At 45.7% G+C, this 21,319-nt stretch overlaps 2 protein-coding genes across 35 annotated transcripts in view; both read left to right on the top strand.

Moving 5' to 3' along the window:
- Positions 1 to 11,799, top strand: part of SORBS1 (sorbin and SH3 domain containing 1) — a 121,530-nt gene extending 109,731 nt beyond the window's left edge. For 25 of the 33 annotated variants that reach the window (XM_042779499.1, XM_042779502.1, XM_042779500.1 and 22 more), the window contains 5 exons: positions 898 to 1,014; positions 6,654 to 6,713; positions 7,345 to 7,535; positions 8,734 to 8,846; positions 9,641 to 11,799. In XM_042779499.1, the coding sequence (XP_042635433.1) occupies positions 898 to 1,014; positions 6,654 to 6,713; positions 7,345 to 7,535; positions 8,734 to 8,846; positions 9,641 to 9,708 (549 nt within the window). In that variant the 3' untranslated portion in view covers positions 9,709 to 11,799. The remainder of the gene's footprint in view (positions 1 to 897; positions 1,015 to 6,653; positions 6,714 to 7,344; positions 7,536 to 8,733; positions 8,847 to 9,640) is intronic. The other 8 variants (XM_042779510.1, XM_033065711.2, XM_042779511.1 and 5 more) reach the window with 4 other exon arrangements.
- Positions 11,800 to 13,964: 2,165 nt separating this feature from the next.
- The window catches only part of PDLIM1 (PDZ and LIM domain 1), a 43,715-nt gene continuing 36,360 nt past the window's right edge, over positions 13,965 to 21,319 (top strand). For both annotated transcript variants that reach the window (XM_042779520.1, XM_033066139.1), the window contains exon 1: positions 13,965 to 14,115. In XM_042779520.1, coding sequence (XP_042635454.1) covers positions 14,020 to 14,115 — 96 coding nt within the window. In that variant the 5' untranslated portion in view covers positions 13,965 to 14,019. The remainder of the gene's footprint in view (positions 14,116 to 21,319) is intronic.

Below are 21,319 nucleotides of genomic sequence, written 5' to 3'. Positions count from 1 at the left end.
TGAATAATTTTTTTGTTACAGAATTTGTTTGTTTTTCCTAAAGCCAAGGACCGAAAATAATTTTAAACATAAGCCTGGCTCCTAGAATCACGAAAGGTGTCCCCTGTTGATCCTGGAGCCTGTGGTTTAGTGAACCTTAGTCTGGGATGTGCATGACTAAGGGAGTCTTGATGATTATCTATGTAGTGAGAGGAGGTTATTACCTTTGCATTTCTAAAATTATATGAATGGCTCTAACCACAAATGAGAACTAGACCTAGTGATGCTTTCCCACAAGAGCTTTTAGTTATGTTACAATTAGAGGAAGCACAGAGGGAACTCTCCAGCAGCTTCTACAACATATCTCCAGCCCTCAGTCCTTGTATAGGATATATGGTTTGCTTTGCAGCTCTTCATTGCCTTGGCGCCCATTGTGGGATACAGCCAGCCCAATTACATTACAATACCACAATGAGTGTAAGTTTGGAGAATCTGAAATCACAGAATTCTACATACTGTCTTGGATGCACTGCAATAGCTTCCATGACATACTCCATCTAGCCAACATTAAATAATGAGAAAACAGGGTTTCCAAGATGTTTCACACTGGGAAAACTTATGAAAAATAATCTGATTTCTGATTGCATCATAACCAGAAGTCTACCAGGAGCTGTGTCAAGACTACTGTTTACCATCAAGATATATTTTAATAGCATTTTTTAGACTTAACCTGCATGTTTAAAACAGAGTGAGGTAGTCAGCTCAGACAAACCAACTGGAAACTGCACTTGTCCTTGCATGGAGTTACTGTTGCTGTGTGTGCTTCACATTTACTGGGTAGTAGATGCTCTTATCACTAGCAGTGGTTGGGATAAGAGAGTATGTGCCAAGCTGACCAATTTTTCTTTTCTTCAAAAGACTGCAGACTCAAAAGTATTCTCTTCATCTGCTCCTCTCTCTTCCTCTACCCTCTCTTCCTCTACTGTCACAACACAGCCACCTCCCAGACTTACACGCAGAGTCAATAAGCCACAGGTAATCATCTTTGCTGATTACTCTTCCATTACTTAGAGTTGTTTCCATGCCATGCCATTGTTTTTTCGTATGCTTATTTAGCCACTCATTGATTACACAGGTGAGATAATTTTCCTCTAATTCAGAATTTTTATTTAAAAAAATAAAAACTACTTCTAGGCTGTGCAGAAGGGCAGGCATGGGCAAAATCTTCAGGTACTGCAAATCTACGTGTATCAAGCCTAGGTTTCTGTTTGTTTGTACCAGCTGAGGATCTGTTTATTGGTTCCTCCAGAAGGTTAATTCAGAGTTTGCTTAGTTCTGACCTTGAGCTCCTACAGCTTGATTGCACTATAAGGCAGTGTTGGTACCCTTCTTAGCAGGAATGGTGTAGTACAAGAAAATTTGATTCAGGTATTATTTAACCACCTGATACCAGGTTTAAGCATCTCAGTGCTGGGAATAAGGCATTCACAACTTGGTATCCACAATGCCAGGGGCCTGCTCTGGTCTTCTCAGGTAGGATGCAGAAGTTCTAAGCTCTGTTGCTGAGGGTTGCAAATGTTTTTACAGAGGGATGCAGTAGGGTCTGTGCAGCAAAGCCCAGCCTCAGCACTGTGTCTGGGGTGCCCAGAGTGTGGGAGTGAGCGATGCTTACATCTGCTAGTGCCTCATCAGTCCTTCGAGGCAGCTTCCACAAGATGGCAATATTTGAAACAGAAAGTTTACAATTAGCAAAAACTTAACTGAGTTGGTAGTGATGGGTATTGGGGAAGCAGCCTTTGGCTTGATCAGTGAACCAGGCAAGTTGCTCATGCAGGATGAATGTGGGAAGTACTTGCCAATGTTACTTATTTTCATTATTAGGTTAAGAGAGAGAGAGACTTAAACCCTGAAATTTTCCTATTACCCTTACTCATTTTTTTTCCACTTGAAGATTGCACAGCTTTTTACTGAACAACCACCTCCTGCTTCCCTTTCAATGCCTGAGTCCAATAGAATACATATTCTGCTTCATGTTAAAAATTCACAGAAGTTTCCTGTGGTGACCTTTCTCCTGAGCTCTGATCTGCTTGGTCCTGCTGGTGCTTGCATTGTGGGTATATGTGATCTAGAAGAGCAGGAGCAAAGAGACACATTTAGACAAAGACGTTTCTCTGCAGTGATGATTAGCACACAGTTCTATTTTGGGTGTTCCACCTGGTTGTAATAAAACCCCATGGCCTTTCTTTGGAGTCAAAGTCAAGTCAATATTTATATTTTATATGCCTTGACAATCAGAGCATTGTCAGTATCAAGTTAAAACTGTGTGTGACATTAGCAGTAGTCTTGACCTCCTTTTCAGCTCTAGGCCTACAGTTATTTAGGGAGCAGGAGTGGTATTTATATCTGCAAAAGGCTTCTCATTATCTGGGTGATCCATACAGAGGCTGATGGTTTCAGGTATGCCCTGGAGGTGCTTCAAAAATCTGTACTTCTCAGCTGATTTTAATCAAATGAGAAAAGCACTTAGCAGACATGGAAATGAGACATTACATTTGGGTTTTCCTTCCATTAGTGTCCATCCCTGGTGTTTGAGGTACTTTATAATTTTGAGTTTTAGTTTTCTTTCTCATTATGGATAACCTCTCCGGTTATAAAATTCTGAGCCAGGGTTGTTTGCAGGTTCAAGACCCTTTGGCATAGGACTGGTGTAAGAGCTGTGTTCTTACCTGTTAAGTAAAAATATAAATTGCTTTGGCTATTTAAACTGTTCTGAAATTCCCTTTTGTTTGCTTTCGCTGTCCAAACTAAAAAGAAAAAAGAATTACCTCACAGCGTGTGAAGGTATTTCAAGTATAACTTATAGATAACTTGTTTCAATATTCTAGTAAAATATGTTATTAAGGAGTAACATAATCTTTCAAATTAATTTATTTCAGAGAACCTGCAGGAATTTTCCATTCTAATTCCTGTTCTACTCAGAGATCCTGTTATCACAGTGTGACAATCAGCAGTGGTGTCAGCAAGTGTATGAGCAGTGTGGTGGCGTTGGCCCTGGGGTTGGACTGCAGCTGTGGGGGAGGAAGGCAGGATTGGCTGGACAAGGACAGGGTTGCTGTCCCTGTATCAGCAACATGAGGGATGTTGGTGGGACCCATCTGCTCCTTTGCACTTGTATAGAACCACTCTGTCAGAGTGGTAATTTCACCTGCTTTTGGCTGGTAGAGAGGAAAGCATATGAGGTGGATGTTCAGACCCCATGTTCTCCAGCACAGACCAACTACCCTTAGCATGTTCCTTGCTCTGCATTGTGTAAAAGGTAGATTTTTACCTCCTCCAGTGGTTTTCTGTTGCTCCACAGATTCAGCACAACAAGTTTCTGCCGAGGGCTTGTCCAAGGCAGAGCTGCCCAGCCTGCAGCAGGCACTGGTACCTGTTTTACAAGGAAAATGCCTTTTTCTGCTGTAGACACAGCCTTCAGCTTCTGATCCAGGGTCTGGGGTGTCTTTGCACTGGTTATGACAGCCTTCAGGTCAGGCTGCGCCACTCTGCAGCCTTTTCAGTGTCCTTTGTGAGAGCTCTTCAGCCAGGTTTCCACTCGCTTTCACCGGAGCTGGGCTTGGTGTGTGCAGGGTTTTTCCTTTTGTTTCTCCTGTGCTGGGGAGTCCTCCCTGCTCTTGGTTCTTCACTCACGTGTGGGAGCATCACTGCTGATGAGTGCCCTCCTCTGAGGGAACACCAGTTTGTCTGTCTGTCTTGTGTGTCTGTTAGTCTGTTCTGTTTAGCTTTATCTTTGCTTAGTTCTTTAACTCCCACCTGAAATGGATGGAAGACACATAAACAAGATCTGCATTGGATAGACAGACTGGTGACACTGAACTGCGCTAGGAGCAGGGAGAGCACTGTTGAGCAGTTGCAGCATCCTTCTTCCTAACATTTAAAACCTGCCTTAGGGCTTTTCTAGGCTCTTAATGTTGAACTCTTTTCTGGAAATTTTACAAACTTGTGGTGCTCTTTATATCCATTCCCAAACTCCATATGAGGTGGAAACACTGGCCTAAAGCTGTGCTTTGGGATTGACTGTACTGCATATTTGTATACACAGCCTGTAGACATGGAGACAGAGACTTAATCACTTGCTTAAGTTTATTCACTTAGTCTTAACAAAGCACGTAGTGTGGCTGAGTGGGTAGAAATTGAGATGTCCTCACAGGCTGAGAATACTTGGTCACTTTTAGAGCCTTACCCTCAGCAGTTACAGGGCTGGCTCAGTGTTTTGGGGGATGTCTTTTATACTTTGGAGCTTACACTTCCCAATTCCTCAGCCACCTCTGGCACAAGGGACCACCACTGTAAGTAGTACATGGACTGTCTAAACCCATGTTTGAAGAGCATTTTGACCTATAACACTTTTTTTCCCCCTTTAATCTCCTCTGAAAGAATAATGTAGGATTTGGTTAGTTGATTAAAAAAAATTTAAAAAGCAACATAGATCATTCTATCAGGGTCACTTGTTTACATTAGTGGTGTGGTACATTTACAGGCCAAAATTATGGGATCTGATTTGGTCAGTTTTCCATCTTGATTAGCTAATACTAGCATAGTTGCTGACTGTGGGGTGTTTCACCTCCTCTGCTATAGCCCTTGGAGTTAGTGCTTTGGTAGGAGCTGCACTGATCTCTGGAGCAGAAGCCAGAGGGGATACCCTTAGTCATGTGTCTTGTCAGGAACTGGATGGAAGTCCCATGAGGATCCTGCCAGGAAGGGGAATGTGTCCAGGGTTCTGATGCTGCACCTCCTGGTAATACACATCCAAACCTGCACTGTGGAGCATTCAGAGGCAGTGTCGATTTTTTAGCTTTCCAGTAACTAATTTAATTCAAGATATTAATGCTTTTAGGAGGAAAAGCTGCACAGGGAAGTCACAAATAATCAATTGGAAATGGACCTTGTGGTCTTAGGAGCTCATGGAGCAATTTCAGCAGTGAATTTATTGATATGGAACAGAGAAGCACTTTCTTGAATTAAAAAAAACCCACCCAAAAACATTCTTACAGCTGCCTCAGCCTGGAAATTGGTTTTTTCAGCTACTTAATCACCTGAGCTAGCTCTGGTCTCATCAGATTTGATGCACTATATCCAGTTGGTCTGCACAATATTAACTTTAAATCTGTTATTTTTTCATTTGCCTTTCAGGGCTGATGATAGGCAAGAGGGACTTCCAGAAGTCCTGTGAGGATTTCAAGCTCCACAGTAAATGCTTTGAATGCAAATTCCACTGCAATTAGTACATTGAACTTATATTTAAGTTCCTTTCTCTAGAAATATACATGGTAACAGAGCATTGTTTCATAGGGCAGTGATCCCAGATTCCAGCACCAGACAGTAGAGCTGACTACAAAGGAGTTGCTGTGGGGCTGGGTTGTGGAATGGGTCACAGTCCTGGAGAAAAGAGATGGTTTGCTTTAATACAGTGATGGGCACAGCTCCAAACATCCGAGATGTGGTTGAGTGGAGCTTTGAGAGGAATGAGCTCATCACCCTGCACTTCTCCAAAGTCTTTGAGCATGAAGGTGTCACAGACCTCTCTACTCTGCTTCTTCTCTGACTCAGTGTGCCATGAAAAAGCGAGTTTTTTACTGGAGGGCACTGCAGAGGTGAAAAAAGAGGAAGCCATAAAGCTTAAAATTGAGGCCTGTGAAATTTAATTTGAAAATTGTATTGAATAATCACAGAGCATGACCATCTCAATCCACTTTGCCATGCAACCCTGAAGGCATTACACTAGCTCAGATATTCCGTTTGCTCACAGCATGCACCTTGCTTTCAGTGGGTGTTTGAATATGTAAAAATGTGCAAAACCAGGCTGTGGATACCTGTATGGCTTTTTCAGTGATCTTCCCCTTCCCCATAAAGCCTCCAGCCTCAAACACTGATTTCCCTTTATGTGTCCTGGGACACATGGTCCCTGTGAAGAGTTGTGACTGGGGAGTGAGGCACAGCAGAGACCAGCAGCTTCACTGGTGCTGGTGTTTGGAGCTGGGTTTTTCAGTCCGGGCCTTCTCTGACCTGAAGCTCTGCCTTGTTGTGGGAATTAATAGAACATTTCAGATGCTTGCTTGGTACAGGGTAGAGTGATTTTGTTGGGGCTACACAGCATTGTGCCTTCTGAGGACCTGAGCTGTTGTTACTTTTAAAAAGAAGAAAGCGAATTGCTGTTCTCATCTGTGTCAAAGTCATCGACGGTTTTTCTACAAACAGCAACAGGTCCCTTCCAGCATGTTTTTGGCCTTTCAATGTTGATGCTCCCAAGTATTCCTGTGTTCCTGTCCATGTTCTTTTTCCCCTATAGGAATGCAGTATGATACTGTTGTACCATTTCTGGCTGTAGCAATGTCCATAACCTTCCACTCCGATTCCCTGCCTTACCTTCTCTTCTCCTCTCACCTTTCCCTTGCAGCATTCTGTGTGCTGCAGTGCTGTTGTGTTACTGTAGCCTCAATGTCTCTTGTGTAAATGAAGGATCTTGCCATCCAGAAAGTATTGTGTTGGGGTGGGGAGGGCAGCTGTTGTTCATTTTCTTTTGTTGTCTGCACTCCATTTACATTTTTTTAAATTCTGACCAATATAACATCTGCTAAAATGTCTTCCTTATCATTTGCTTGGTGATCACACAGCCTTCCCACCATTCATTGAGAGCTGGACCAGATCTCACAGAGTCTGAAAAGAGCTATGTGGTAAGGCCCCTGTTTAACTCAGATGTGTAGTCCTAGACACTCTTCACCCAGACAGTAACAACTCAGTAAGAGATAAAATGCCAGCACTATTTTTAGTTGCAAAGTAGGTACATATTTATCTCTTTGCGTATATTGCTTGTTTGCAACAGAAGAAAGGGAATTTAACAATTATAAAAACTATGACAGCCAATCAGAAGTTGGGCTAATTGTGCTGCCAGACCCTGGGTATAAGTTAAATGAAGCCAACTGCATGAATGGAGCAGCTCAGCCTCACCTTGCATTCTTGAACTGACTTCATAGCGTTTGGAATGGTGCCACTGCATAACTAATTGCAACCTCTTATGCTGCTGCTTTTAAAAATGTGTAAATGTATGTTACAAATCTTCAAACTAAATGCCAAATTCTTCTGTGTCTTGCCTGTTTTTCCATGCTTACATCTGGATCCCTTCTGCACTCCACTACCTGGATATTTACCTGGATCTACAACTCTTTTTTTGGTTTTTTTTTTTTTTACTGGACTTATATGCTGCAACTGGAATGCCCCATCTCTTCTTATCTATATTTTCCCCTCCCTTCCCCCTGTTGACTATCCTTTGGGTGTTCTTGGATGTCAATGGTGCCTACCACACAGGAAGCTGTTTGCAATGAAATCATAAACATTGCAGAAAAATCTGTTCATTACTGCAGTACTATTTCTCAGCCTCTTGACTCTCGCCACAAGGTGACCTCTAATGACCATAAATCATCTCTCATCATTTCTCAGCAACCTCAAGCACAGCAGCAAGGAGCCAGCCCTGAGCGAAGTCAAACACCACGAGACATGTAAGTTCTTTTGGTTCGCATCTCTTCCAGGGCCTATATTTCTGACTGGTGGTGAAGATAGGGAGGTATGAGAGCTCTCTGTGTTCCAGAAGGTTAACTGGAATTATATGAATATGTCAGCTTTGCATTAAAGAACAAAAGTAGCCACATCTCCTTATAATGAGTCTCAGACTGTGCCCTTTCTTTCTGTATAGCACCTGAAACAATGACCTCATGATCCTGGACTGGGCCTCCATTACAGAGGCTGGCAACAAGTTAAATGCACTGGCTATACCTGGTCATATGATGTGGATCAATGTGTTCAACCCTGTTCTTAGCTTCTCACAGTACAGTGAGAATCCTAACACCAAAGCCACTCAGTGCATTGCTGACCAGTTTCACAGATGAATTGGTAGCTGAGACCAAGGCTGAGATTTTCAAGCTGTTCAGTGGAGCTGCCTCTAAGCTTGGTGGGGCTTTACACTGATGGCTTTGAGAATAGCAGCCTGCACTGTGTGCTGATGCTCACAGCAGTTGTCTGGTGAAAGGATCCTTTGCTTTATGCAGAGCAGGAACATCTCACATCAGCTCTATTTTCATGCTCCATAGGCAGGGGACCTAAGCCTCCCCAAATTTGCCCAAAGATCATTTCCACTCCATACGAATACTTTCTAATGAATACAGAGTGCCAGTGGTACAAGTGACATCTTAGGGCAGGATTCAGCCTTGGGTTTTATTTCCACCATACCTCCTCAGCCATGATTTATCCAGCAACCTTAGTGCAATAGAGTAGGCAATATCTTTTTCTAAAGTCCTTTGCTCTGCCGTTTGGTCAATTATGGCTCTGCCTATGTGCCTGGGCAAGGGAACAGCTGTCTCACATAGCCCAGGAATGAGTGGTTTTGGCTTGCACTCACCAGGGTGTCTGCAACTGAACACTGTCTAGGTGCTACATGTTAGGAAGACTCTGGCTGTTTGTCTGTGCAGACAGCTACATGGCAGAAAGAGAGCAGAAGCTCTCCACATATCTCACACAGTGTAGGAATGACACCTTTTACTACCCTGACCTTTTGACAATAGTGAGTTCAATGCAGTTGGCTTCTACCTCTCAAAAGGCAAACACAGTATGTAATAGGAATTTGGGGGAGGGGACCATCTCCTCCTGAAGGGATGTCAAAGAAATCCAATGGCTAACATGTAGTATCTTTCTGTTTTTTAGAGTTAGCTACCAAGCCCTCTACAGCTACACTCCTCAGAATGATGATGAGCTGGAACTGAGGGATGGTGACATTGTCGATGTCATGGAGAAATGCGATGATGGCTGGTTTGTGGGTGAGTATGACACTTGTCTGTCAGCAGAGCTCTTTAGGATGAGCAGTTTTGCAGAGTGTCTGGAAGTTGCATTCATTTGTGGGGTCAAAATAGTGAAAAAAAAAAATTTCCACAATTTTCCATCTTTTCCCACCAAGAATATTAATATTAGGCTGCAAGGTGGTGGAGCTTTGTTTTCCTTGCTAGGTCTCCAGTACTTCCTTTTTTGTCTTAGCATCTCCATTCCTCACTTCATCCTGATCCTTCTTGTTTACACAGATGGCAGAGCAACAGAGTGGAACCAAGAAAAACTGGATTTCTGTAGCATTTCCAAAGCTCAGGGAGCCATGACTGGTTACAGAAAGTGGCAAGTAGTGGGTGAAGGCACCACTTGCATAGGAGTTGCAGTCCCTGAAATTCCAGCCTCAAGTGCATGTTTAGCAAAATCCTTTACCTTCATGGAGTACAAGTCTGGGCAGTGTTCTCCATCTCAACATTTCATATCTAGGCTTGCCATCTCTTCTTAGGGGAGATAAGCCCATTTACACTGAGAGGAGTTGGATTTCTAACCTATCAGCCCAGAAGCTTTCACTAGCACTTTATTAATTGTTAAAGGGATGACCAAAGATGATTAGTAGCAGAACTAGTTGTGATCTGGTTTGTACCAAAAGACTCTTTGACTAGGGCTCCTATTTAGTGTTAGGAACCAATTCCTGCAGGCAGAAGAGGTTGCCACCTGTACCTTTTTTAACCCTGGAGCCTTCCTTGCATGTCTCCATCTTATTCTGTCTTCCTTGTGTTTTATTTTGCAACAGGTACATCCAGGAGAACAAGGCAATTTGGCACCTTCCCAGGCAACTACGTGAAGCTTCTGTATCTGTAAAATAACAATGATCCCACCGTGACAAGGATGAGATTCCTTTCCAGATGGTGTTTTTAAACAGTGAAGAAACAGACAATTTATGAATGTAATAGACAAGAGATGAGAAGTGTTAGGAGGATGTGGTTATGTGGTACACTATTGAGTTGAATGTGTAGCCCTGCTTCCATGGAGTAAGGGTGTGATTTGTTTGCTGAAGAAGAGACAGTTTCTAGTTTACAGTGCTGCCTTTGTGTATTCCTCTCCCTTCCCTAGTAAGAGTTTTGATGATAATCTTAATTTGTACGGAGTATTTACCTCTGAGAAGGCTTCAGGGAAACACATGGTATAGGTTTTGTTTGTGTGTTGAGATAGGGTAGTGCTTTGGGGCAGTACTCAGCCCTGCAGCTGCTCACGTTCGTTGGCACAGTTTGGGAGGCCAGGCTTGCTGCCCAGTTTCTGCCTTGCTGAAGACATTTTTCTCTGCCTTCCATTTCCATAGAAAGCCCTTCCTTCATGTCATGCATCTTAAGACCCAGCAGAGGCAGAGGACAGCTAATACAATTAAATTGCAGAGCTATGTGTGGAAAAGGAGTTTGGGACCAGTGGTTTAATCCAGAGAGGTCAGCCAAAGCATAATGCAAATGCTCAAAAATCCCAAACCCTTTAATAACATATTACCCATCTCTGCAGGGTTTTATCTTTTGTGCAGGGAGGGTGTGTGTGAGTGTATTGTGTGCAAAATGAACAGAATTCCTGGTTTTTTAAAGAGAAATCAGGCTAGCTTTGACATTTATCTGCACAAAGAATAGAACCAATAAACAGAACATCCATGAGGACAAATCCTGTTTGTAAGTCCTATGGCCGTTCACTTTCTCTGCTCCTCTTGCCCTGTGTCACTGGCCCTAAAGGATCACACACCTTTTCCAGTATAGGCTTTGGGATGAAGGCTTTATTTCTTTCCCAGCATTAAACCTTAGAGGTTCTGATAAATCTGAGCAATGTATCACTGAGGGTGCCTTTTTTTTCATTTCAGTTACAGTGTTGATGGTAGGTCCAATAAATACATGCATTTTGGCTGCCTCTTAGTCATACAAAAAGAAGTCTAATCAATTTGGAAAGCTGTTCTCAGCAGTTATTATCAATTACATAGATTTGTATTTCCTTGAGGAAAAAAAACAAACAAACCATGGCTTGGCTGTATGTTTGCCTGTAAATCCACTATGAATACTCTTTTGATAGACTTTTTGTTATTAAGAAAAAGCATAAACAAAACCAGTTCTATCAGACTCTGCTTCCTACAATTGCCGTACAAATAGCAAAGGGTTAGATTGCTATTTTGTCATAAGCCGTATTTAATAATATAAAATGCCTATTTTTATGCTGATGCTTTTATACAGATTTATTAAGAGTAAACTACAACTAACTGTTAGCACGACTTGCAAAGTTTTGATAAACTAGCCATGCTCCTGGGTTTGAAATCAAGCAGGCTTGTCTTCCGTCCTGGTCAGCGGAAGAGAAGACTCTGTGTCTCAGAAGTTTGACTGTAAATATGTATATTTAACTTTGTACAGACAATGTACTTACCTTGTATAGAGAAATAATTTAAACACATTGAGTGAAGGGAGGGAAAAAAAGGCAGTTGTGAAAGGTTGGGATTTTTTTCCACTTTAATTTAAGCGATGGAATTCTACGTATGTTCACATAAAGAGTTTTAGCACAAAATATTCATTATGAAAGGGTTTCAGATATGACACAAAGCACCACTGTTTATTTTCTGCAGGAGGTATCTTGAATCCTGCATCTTATTTATGGGTTTGTTGTTCTGCTTTGGGTTTGCCCTCCAGTTATTTGCAACAATGTTTAGGCCTGTTGTTAAGATTGGATAAAACCAAATAATTCTATCCAGCAAAGTAACATGTTGATATTGATTGTATATAACATACTCATTTAAAAGTTAATTTTCTGTTCTTGCTCTTGCCAGTTTAAGTTAAACACAAACACACACACAACACACATATCCACACAAACCGCAACTTATTTTTGTGTTGATTTTTTGTTTCTTATTGCAGTGGATAACTATTTGGCAATTAATAAATGGAATTATTGAATTACTATTGTGTTCCTTGTACAAATTATTAAATAAAATCAACTCTGGATGTTCCTGTAGGAAAGCACTTTTGTACTGGTGCCCTGCTGTGGCTTTGTATCCATATTGATGTGTAGGTGTCTGCCATGGGTTTCTCCACTGTCCTGCACCTGAGGATCCTGCTTGTGATTTGACTTGAGTTCACCAGTCTGTCCTGAGCTGTGGGCTGGTTGTGGCTTTTGCTTAAAGAATCCAAGGTGTGAAAGCAGAGGAAAAACTTTTAAACACAGATCAGTAACATGGTGTCAGGGTACAGTCGCTGTGGCATGCACACAGACCTGGGAGGTCAGGAGTATACCTCTGTCCAGTGGTTTACAAAAGGCTTTTGTGACCTCAGATGAAAAGACCACCTAGGTTAAGTCAGACGAGAAGCTCAAAATGCCTACCTGTGGGGGAAGGGATGTCAGTTGATGTTGGGCTTACATTTGCATTTTTAACCCTGACTTCAGTCAAAAGCTTTAAGACTGCCGTATGGTAGCTGCTCCCACCTAGCTGGGATTTCTTGGGTGTGCCTTGTCTCCCTGAAGGGGGAGAATGAGGGAAGGCAATAGCTGAGCTGCCTGGGTGGTGTCACTGGGGCCCAGTAACACATGAGTACCCAAAAAATGCATCCTGCACCTCCACATGTTTGGCTCCTGCGTGGTGCCTGCGCAGGACTTTGCTTGCCCTGAAGACTGGCATTTCACGAGGAGTTTAAACTTCTTAGAGACCTCCATCTCAGACTAAGCCAAAATTAGACAATAGATTCAAACTCTGTGATGATTTGACTAGATGGCCAGGCAGACAGATAAACGTCATGGCTACACTCACAATGATTTTAGGAAGTCAAACTGTAAACAAGCTGATCCTAAAGCCAAACTACCGGGACAGCAAAAGCCTCAGGCTACTTTACATGTTTTAGAAAGCACACAGACACAAGTCCTTTTCTGTTTCACAGGTCACTTTATATAAAAGCCAAAGGGCAGCCTGACTGTGGCTTTGCTGCAATGACAAGCACTGCTTGCCTTTGCATTACAGCAGGCTCAACAGGGAGTGCAGAAACTCATCCGTGTCGGCTGAGCATTGGTATTTACTGATGTCACTCTCTAACCTTATCTAAGGTAAGGAAGCTAGAGGTGCTAGTGACTGCAGAAGCTGGGCAAGCAGAGAGGGGAAGGTGACCCAGCAGTGTGCAACAGCACTTCAGAAATCCTACACACTGCTGGGGCAAAGGAGCTCTCAGTGTCACTTTATTCACTGCCACGAGTGCCACATCAATTATTGGAAGAACTACTACTCTCTGCTAGAGAGGACCCTGGAAAGAAATAACAGAAAGACAAGTTAACACAGGAAAAAGGCCACAGCCACAAAAGGGGAATGTAGAAGCAAGGGTGTGCCTTGCTATGGGATCATTTATGGCTGTGTCTTGTAGGACCAGTACCTGGGTGACCTGCATCATCCCTGCTTGCTGACTGCTCCATGCTCCCCAGCTGTGGCTGAATCCCAGCTGCAGCTCGCAGATATTCTGCTTATGGGTGAGCTGCATAGCTAAATGAGCAGCGATGTTTGCACTCCAGTCGTAAATGCCAGTGCCCGTTGCTGTTACCAACCTCTCTCCCTTGTCTACTATCAGATTACTGAAGGCTTGACATGCAACTGAACAACTATTCTCCCTGAATCACAGATAAGAAGGTTGGCTGAAAAAACTTGTATAGAAGAGTTCCTTTTGTTGGTGGTATCGTGCTTAAGGGGCTAGAGATAAACAAAACGCCGTCTAAATCAGTGAACCTGGGATAAATTAGCAGAGAGGTAATACCCTTCCCAGGCTCCGCCCTCACTCCTCTGATGCTGGCGGGGAAACTGCAGGCAGGGCCGCTAATTTCCATCGCCCCCGTTAGGTTTCAGAGTTAACATTGCTCCAGGCTGGAGAGTATTTGCTTGGGAGATGCCGCACCAGGGCACTCCTGCGTGCGGCTGCCTGCCGGAGGCTTGTCCTGCCTGCCAGCAGAGAGCGGGTGAGGGGAGCCGCGGTTGCCGATCGCAGCAGCCGCGTGCCCCGGGAGCGCGGTGGAGCGGCGGGGAGCGAGCGCTGCTGCCCCGGGGCTGGGCGGGGCCGGCGGCCGGGGCGGGCCGGGGGCGGGCCGGGCCCGGCCGGGCCGGTGCGAGCGGCGGGGCTGTCGGAGCCACCCGCGAGGTGCAGCGCGCACATGGGGACGCACCGCATCGTGCTCTCGGGCCCCGGGCCCTGGGGCTTCCGCCTGGTGGGCGGCCGCGACTTCGAGCAGCCCCTCGCCATCTCCCGGGTAGGGTGGGCGGCGGCGGGCGGTGCTGGGGACGGCCGGGGTGGGCTCGCGCTGGCAGGTGGCACAGCGGCAAAGCCGGGGCGGGGGGTGCGGCTGTCTTTTTCTCCCCCTCGTTTTTTAGTTTGTTTGGGTTTTTTATGTTTACGGGGACATCAGTGGTGGCACACGCAGCCCCTTCACCTGTGGCAGACCGGGGTCTCTGCTTTCCACCGATCCTCCCTCCTCAGCCTGTCCATAGGAGCTCTGCAGGCAGCAGGAATCTCCTCAGCCCCTGGTTCGAGTTTGGCAGTCCATCCTGTGGGGAACCCGTCTCACCGAGGGGGGCTGAATGCTCGCCTGTCTTTGCTTGCCATGTATAGTTAAGAGCCTTTGTTTACAGAAGCCATGTTAAGGTGTATTTAGTGCCTCTGCCCGTCTCTGTTCGAAGTCCTTCTTGCCCCCCCCCCCCCCCCCCAAGAGAAATTAGGAAGTTAGGAAACAGAAAAATTTTGCATCCAAACGGTTTTAGCGTTGTACATGGCTTTTCCCTCCTCCTCCCCAGCGTTTACCTGTAAAACGCCGGTGCTCGCTGCCTCTCTGTCCTGCCCTGTCCCCACCTGCACCCACAGGTACCCGGCCCGGCCGGGTGCTGGGCCCTGCCCCGCCGCGCCCTGCGGGCCGCCCGAGCCCCGGGCTCGTGTGTGTGGGGCCCTGAACCCCAAACTCCTGCTCGGGCACGGGCCCCCAGAGCCCCGGGCTCGTGTGTGGGGCCCTGAACCCCAAACTCCTGCTCGGGCACGGGCCCCCAGAGCCCCGGGCTCGTGTGTGTGGGGCCCTGAACCCCAAACTCCTGCTCCTGCACGGCCCCCCAGAGCCCCGGGCTCGTGTGTGTGGGGCCCTGAACCCCAAACTCCTGCTCGGGCACGGGCCCCCAGAGCCCCGGGCTCGTGTGTGGGGCCCTAAACCCCAAACTCCTGTTCCTGTTTGCATGGGGAGCACTGCACAGACTCCTGGTGGGGCTAGCTGCAGGCCTCCCCTATGGGAAAAGGAATGAAGGAATTGCTCCTCGTTCCAGCAATCCTTCGGCTAAACAGAGGCATCCAGCGACTGCTGTTAGCCTTGGGCTCTGGCGTTTGCCACCATTGCACAATTCTGAAGTGCTTGCATGCCCCAGGTGAGGAAGGGCTGCAGAAACTGGAATATGCCAGAACTTGAACTTCCATGAACTGTCCTTAAAGAAGACGAGGATAATCAGACTTACGAATTTTTATAAAATGCCTTCTGCCACGGGATCTCCTGCTATAGGGTCTCACTGCCTGAAGCAGCCCAAGTGCTACGGGGGAAGCTGCCAGCTGCAGGAAGGGCAGAGCTCACAAGTACTATTGTGCTCACAGGGGTGGGGGGTGAGTTATTAGTTTTATGTGTAATCTCTCTCAATAATGGTAATAATGGCTCATTTTTCTAAAGCATTTTTGGGACATGAAAGCAGCTTTACTGTAAGGGAAGTGATATTTACTTCATTGTTATGGTAATTATTGCCATTTCCTTCCAGCAAAAGACTCTCAGGCAGAAGGGTGTCTAAAGCCCTACCTGCTCTCACCTCTTCTTGGTTGCCTTTGTCAATGCTTATAGGCACATACCAAGGGACATAGATCAGCAAAACAGCAAAAATAACCACCTCATGAGAAACTGTGACCCTGGAGACTAAAATGGAATAAAATAGCCCTCTGATGGTGACGTAAATGCTGACAATTAGCAGCTCTTATCAGGGCTTTCTCTTGTGACCCCTCTGATACTTTTAATTTCCCCTCCCAGACTTCAAGTCATTAATCTTTCCTGTGGTTTGCTCATAACGCTCCTGGATTTCTCTCCTGGGCTCAGGAGTGAAATTCTTGGCAAGTCTTCCCTTTACTATGTAAAAAAAGATCCGATCCAGTTTTGACCTGAAAAAGTCTGTTCCTCCATTTGTGATGACTTTATAGGGCTATAACTTCGATATTCTTCCTTATTTTATTTGGTACCTGTGTTTTCACCGGAGACTTTTCCGTGCATGGAGCCCTCCTTCCCTCACAGGATGGGATGAGCTCTGACTGTAGGACTGACATCTGCCAGGGGTTGTGAGGGCCTTGGTCCCACTGTGGTATGAGATGAGGGGGCTACCTGAGGCCAGTGAGAGGGTGGGGAGGCTGTAACCTGTGATAAGAGCATTACCCTGGGAGCATGGGAAGCTGCAGCTCTCCCTCCTCAGCACTGATGTGTTTACTTTGTCCTGCAGGGGGGTGGGAGGTGTGTAGGTGCACAGATGTGCTCATGAGGAGCACTGCTAGCAGGGGTGCCCAGGGCTGGGCTGCCTGCCCTGGGCGTGGGGGAGCAGCAGCATCCTGACACTGAGAGCACTGCAATTTGGGTATGCTGTGTAGGGGGTCAGTGCCACCCCATGTAGCCAGTGGAGCCTGTCCCAGTGATGCACTGATGGGATCACTGTGCTGCTCCATGTGCTGGCATGGTGGGATGCCAGGAGAGACATCCATAGACCTGAACTGGGTGTCTTGCAGCTCTGAAGCAGGTGCCTAAATTCAGCCTGCGTTGCCTGCCAGGAGCTCATGTTTGGCTTCTGGCATCATCATCCTTGTGCTGCTAAGCTTTAGAGCTTATCTTGGTATTTATGGCCCCCATCACCATTGTGCCTCAGCTTCTTGCTAGTGGCATTTGGCTTCTCAAACTCCCCAGTCAGCTAGGGAGCAGCTGTACTTGAATGTAGTCGTGTTGGTGGGAGGCAGCACTGTTTGAGTTGTTCTCTGAAGGAAGTCACTGAAGCTTGGTGTTGCAGTCCTGGGTCCAAGCAGGATGAGGAGCACTGGTGCCATGAGCATGGGAGCCACCAGAGCAGCCTGGCCAAGGACTTCTGGCTGGCAGTGGCTGCATGGTACCAATGTCTGGTTGTGCCTTACAGGAGCAGCAGATGAGAGATTGTGGCATTTCCACAACTGCTTTTACCTTGTCTTATGTCACTGCCCTACCTCACTTTCCACTTGAAATATGTGTTCAAAACTGCTTCAGGCTCAAATACATCACAAGCATCTTGTTGTAAGAACACTTCTGGTTTCTTGGTTGTATTGGACTGATCTTCCTGGTGAGAGCTTGTTGGAATCTGGAAACTGAGAATTTTAGAGTATGGGGATTTCATAACTGCTACTCATGAGACTTTCTTGTGGAGTTTCCCATCTCTTTAGGACGGATGCTTCACAGATGTTTCTGGCTTACATTTCTTTTTGAAACTGTTGGGTTCTGGTGGACACTTTATTACAATATTTGTTCAGAAAAAACTCCAGACGTGTGTTGATGAGTGTAATGAACCCGAGTCAAAGCCTGCTGGATTGCCCCACAGGAGTAGGAAAGGCCCTTGTCTTTACTGCTCTGTGTGTGATACTCTGCAGTGAGTCAGTGGGGTAGAATTTGGGAACAGTTCTTTCTGAGATGTGAATGGACACAATACATACAGGATTAATAGTTTCTGTAGAGCTGACCTATGCACAGGGTAGTTCCCAGTTAAATCCCATTCAGGCTGGGAGCTGATGGAGGAAGCAAGCAGCACGTTGTATAAGCAGACGCTGATGAAGTGGAGCTGTCTGAAAAGCAGTGCAGTTGACAGACCCCATCCCCCTCCATTCCTCAGGTAATATGAGCTGTTGCCTGTTTGGTTGCATTTGATTTTGATAAACATTGAGGCTTTTTGTTTCCAGCTGAGTACATGGAATTGTCTGATAAACCTTGTTATTGAGATTATTTTTATGGTTTGTGGTAGCAATCTTGAACGTCTGACCCAAAATATGGGCAGAGCAGATGTCTGCTGTTTTGTCATGTCAAAAACCTCCCAGCCCCATTAAGGATGGGTGTCTCAGAGTCTGTAAAACTGGACATTTTCTTATAAAACCAGTTTTCCAATGAAAAAATGGCTTCAAGACAAACCAGTTATGCAAATACATTAAAAATATTAAATCCCAATGACCTTGTTGCTTATTTCCACCACTGTAATGTGAATTCATCCCGGCTTAGTCTGATATTTTATCTATTTGTGGTATTTTAAAAACTCTGAATTTATATAAAATACAGAATTGGATCATAATTGGGTGTTTGTGTTGGTTATCTTTTTAAGTGTGGCACTCTGAACCAGCTTTATAAACTTAATCCTTGATTTAGTGGTAAAACTGGACTTGATTGTCCGAAATCAAGCATGGGACTGAATCCTGTGGTGTGAGAAGATACCATGTTTAGCTTTGGTGCCAGCTGATGTCTTCACCCTGTCAGCCAGTCACCCTTGTAGGAAGCAGCTGAGCGAAGGCATCCTGGAGCCAGTAGTAAGGGAGAGCCCTGCTGGTCCAGGACACCCTGCTAATGGGCATCCCTTGATGGGATGGGTGGAGACTGTCTTCCTTCTGGTGCATGCCAGGGCCCAGCTGAGCAGCACCAGTGTCTACCCTGGGAGCTGGGCTCCAGCCTCTTCCCCAGGTGGAAAGAGTCTCTGGCTGCAGGTTGTTTTGTTATTTTTCTGAGACCTGAGGAGAGCTGGGGCTTTCCAGGCAGCTCTCTGCTCCCAGAGTGGAACCCTTTGGCCTTCCCTCTACCAAAGGAAACATGGGGTATGGTGGATGTGATAGGATTTAGGGTTGGGCTGGCTTTCCTCCTCAGCCCGGAAAGCCTTGGTTGGTCCCCACTGTGCACACCTATGACTGCAGTTCCTCTGCCAAACGGTCCAGCCCTTGTGCCTGTGACTGCAAATCTTAGCATTGTGCTGGGGTCTTGTTCTGAGGCTGGCTGAGCAGAGGGAGGCAGTTGGGAGGGCTACTGGGCTTTATAGGAAAAAGGAAGGTGAAAGTGGCTTTATGTTTCCTGCACGGATGTTTACCTGGCTGCGGGTAGGGTGGGGGATGTGGCAGCAGCAGCCCTGCTACAGAACTGCACAGCTGATAAGGGCCTGTGGAATACTGGTCATTAATGTCACCTGCCAAGAACTCCCGGCCCTGCAGAAGTGGCTGGCTGGTATTTGGAGGACAGCAGGATTCCTTGTTTCCTTGGAGGGAGTCCTGTCTGCTCTGTCAGAGTGCACGGGGTGTGAAGAGCAGAGGTTGTGCCCCTACAGACTTTGAAAACAACATCAATCCTGGCAGTTTCCCGAGCAGCTGCTGGAAAATCCTGCGCTTCAAAGGTTCTAATGGCTGCTAAGAAGAGGAAAAGACTTTTCTGATCTCCCTGATTGCCAGGGTTTGGATGAAAAGAGATCTTCCTTAATTGTTGCAAGGGCAAAGCAGCAAATTTTCTTGGGCTAAAGGCAAAGCGCTTTGGGGCACAGGACAGGTTTGATCATTTCCAGTCTGGTTTCCTGAGTTTGGGGAGGGTACTTTTACTTTGAAAAAAACTTTTACAATTTCTAGGATACTAATCAAATGCCTTCTACCAGAGCTACATGCAGAAGCAGCACTCTTGTCTTTCCTAGGAGCCAGGGCATATTCAGACTAATGTGTCATTGTGCAGCAGCACGATGTCACCCAAACTTTGGAGTTCCCTTTTCTCTGTACCTCTTCTTTGCAACCGGTATAATCTTTTTTGATGACGTCTGACCCACCTTCTGGGCAAGTTCCCCAAAGAGCCTAAAAAGAGAACTTTACATTTGGAGTGAATGTACCAGCCTCAACATTATGTGAGAGCTTTAAGCCCTAGAACTTTAGGTGACAAAAGCAAATGCTGGGCTTCTTGGGAGGAAGAAAGTTCTTTTGTTTTCCAGGTGTCAAGTTAAGTATGGCTGCAGGCTCCTTGGTACCTTTCACCCTCAAAAATCACTTTGTCCATCAAGAAGTGTATATGGTGGTATGTAAAATGAATTGGATTTGAAGGATGTAGCATCAAAATAACAGGAGATTTTTTTTTTTTCGATATGAACAGGGAAATTATTGGACCCCTAAACTGCAAAAGTAATTGATATTGTTCTGGACTACAGTATCTTAGATGGTTGCTGATTACGAGACGTGTTGATTTATTTAGAGGATGAAATAAACCATCAGGAAAGACTCAGCTGTTTTTGAGGCCTTGTAAAAAGTCTCATTTGTTTGTTTTAATGTGGGACATGTTGCAAAAGAAGCTGTGAGGCTGAGAAACTCCTTGACCACCATTTGAGCATCTGTCTGAACAAATCCTCTCACCCATTTCTTTTTATACCATCTTACTGAGGTCAGCCCTCTCTGCAGTGTCTGATGCCTTCCCCTTTCTGTGTTAACAAAGCTCCTCTGGCTGTCAGTGTAGGGGAGGAAGGCAGGCAGGAGGGGAGGGCTGGGCTACCAGAGGAGCTTGTCCTGTGGAAGCCCAGACCCCACTGGGGTGGGCAGATGCTCAGGGGTTTCACTGGCCAGAGGGATGACCCCCTTCTCCTCCTTGTCTCCTGGTGATGGTGTGATCTGGGCCAGCACAGAGCAGCCAGTGAGGTTTGGGCTGCAGCCTTGCTGGGCTGTAATGGTGCAGAGAACAGGAGCACCATTGAAGGGAACTCTCCCGGAGCCAGTTGTAAGGCATTTCATTCCCTCTCCCCTAAAGAGAAGAGGTGGGGAATGTGCTTGTCTGAATTTTCTCATAGCCTCTGATCTCTGCTGACCCAGCTGCATGCTTTTGCTGGGAGAAACTTCAACTGCTTAGCATAATACTCCAGTGCTGAGGACATTACTCATGGTATAAGAGCAGTGTGTGTGGGTGGGGAGGATTAAACTGAATGTCAGAGATGTCTGGTTGTCACTGGTGGCCTTGGAAGTATGTTACTTCATGTCTGTTCTTTCCAGCAACGACCCAGCTGGGTTTTTCTCTCAAACACACCTAGGTGCAGTTTCTCCAGATCTTTTTCTTGGCTTATGTTAATTTTCTTATCTCTTCATCACTTCTTGCAGTGTGTTTAGGTGTGGAGTGATGAGTGATGCCGGGGGCTGCAGGGTCTGTGAGAAACTGTGAAGAGCTGACAGAGTGAGCATGTAGGGTGCCAGAATGGATGAGGGGAGAAGGCCAGAAAAAAATTTAATGAATTTTAGACCCACCCATCTATCTTGACTCACATGGAGCTGAGTTATGCTGCTTTTCATAAAAATGTTTCCCACCCTTCCTCTCATTTGCTGTGGGCAGCAGCTTCCCTCAGTATACCCACTGCTACCTCTTGGATCCTTGCCTGCAGGAGGAAAAAAGGCACCAT

The sequence above is a fragment of the Catharus ustulatus genome, chromosome 8, assembly GCF_009819885.2.
Source record: "Catharus ustulatus isolate bCatUst1 chromosome 8, bCatUst1.pri.v2, whole genome shotgun sequence".
Classification (NCBI taxonomy): Eukaryota; Metazoa; Chordata; class Aves; order Passeriformes; family Turdidae; genus Catharus; species Catharus ustulatus.
The sequence above is the reverse complement of the archived record's forward strand: the minus strand, read 5'-3'. Positions and strand labels throughout refer to the sequence as shown.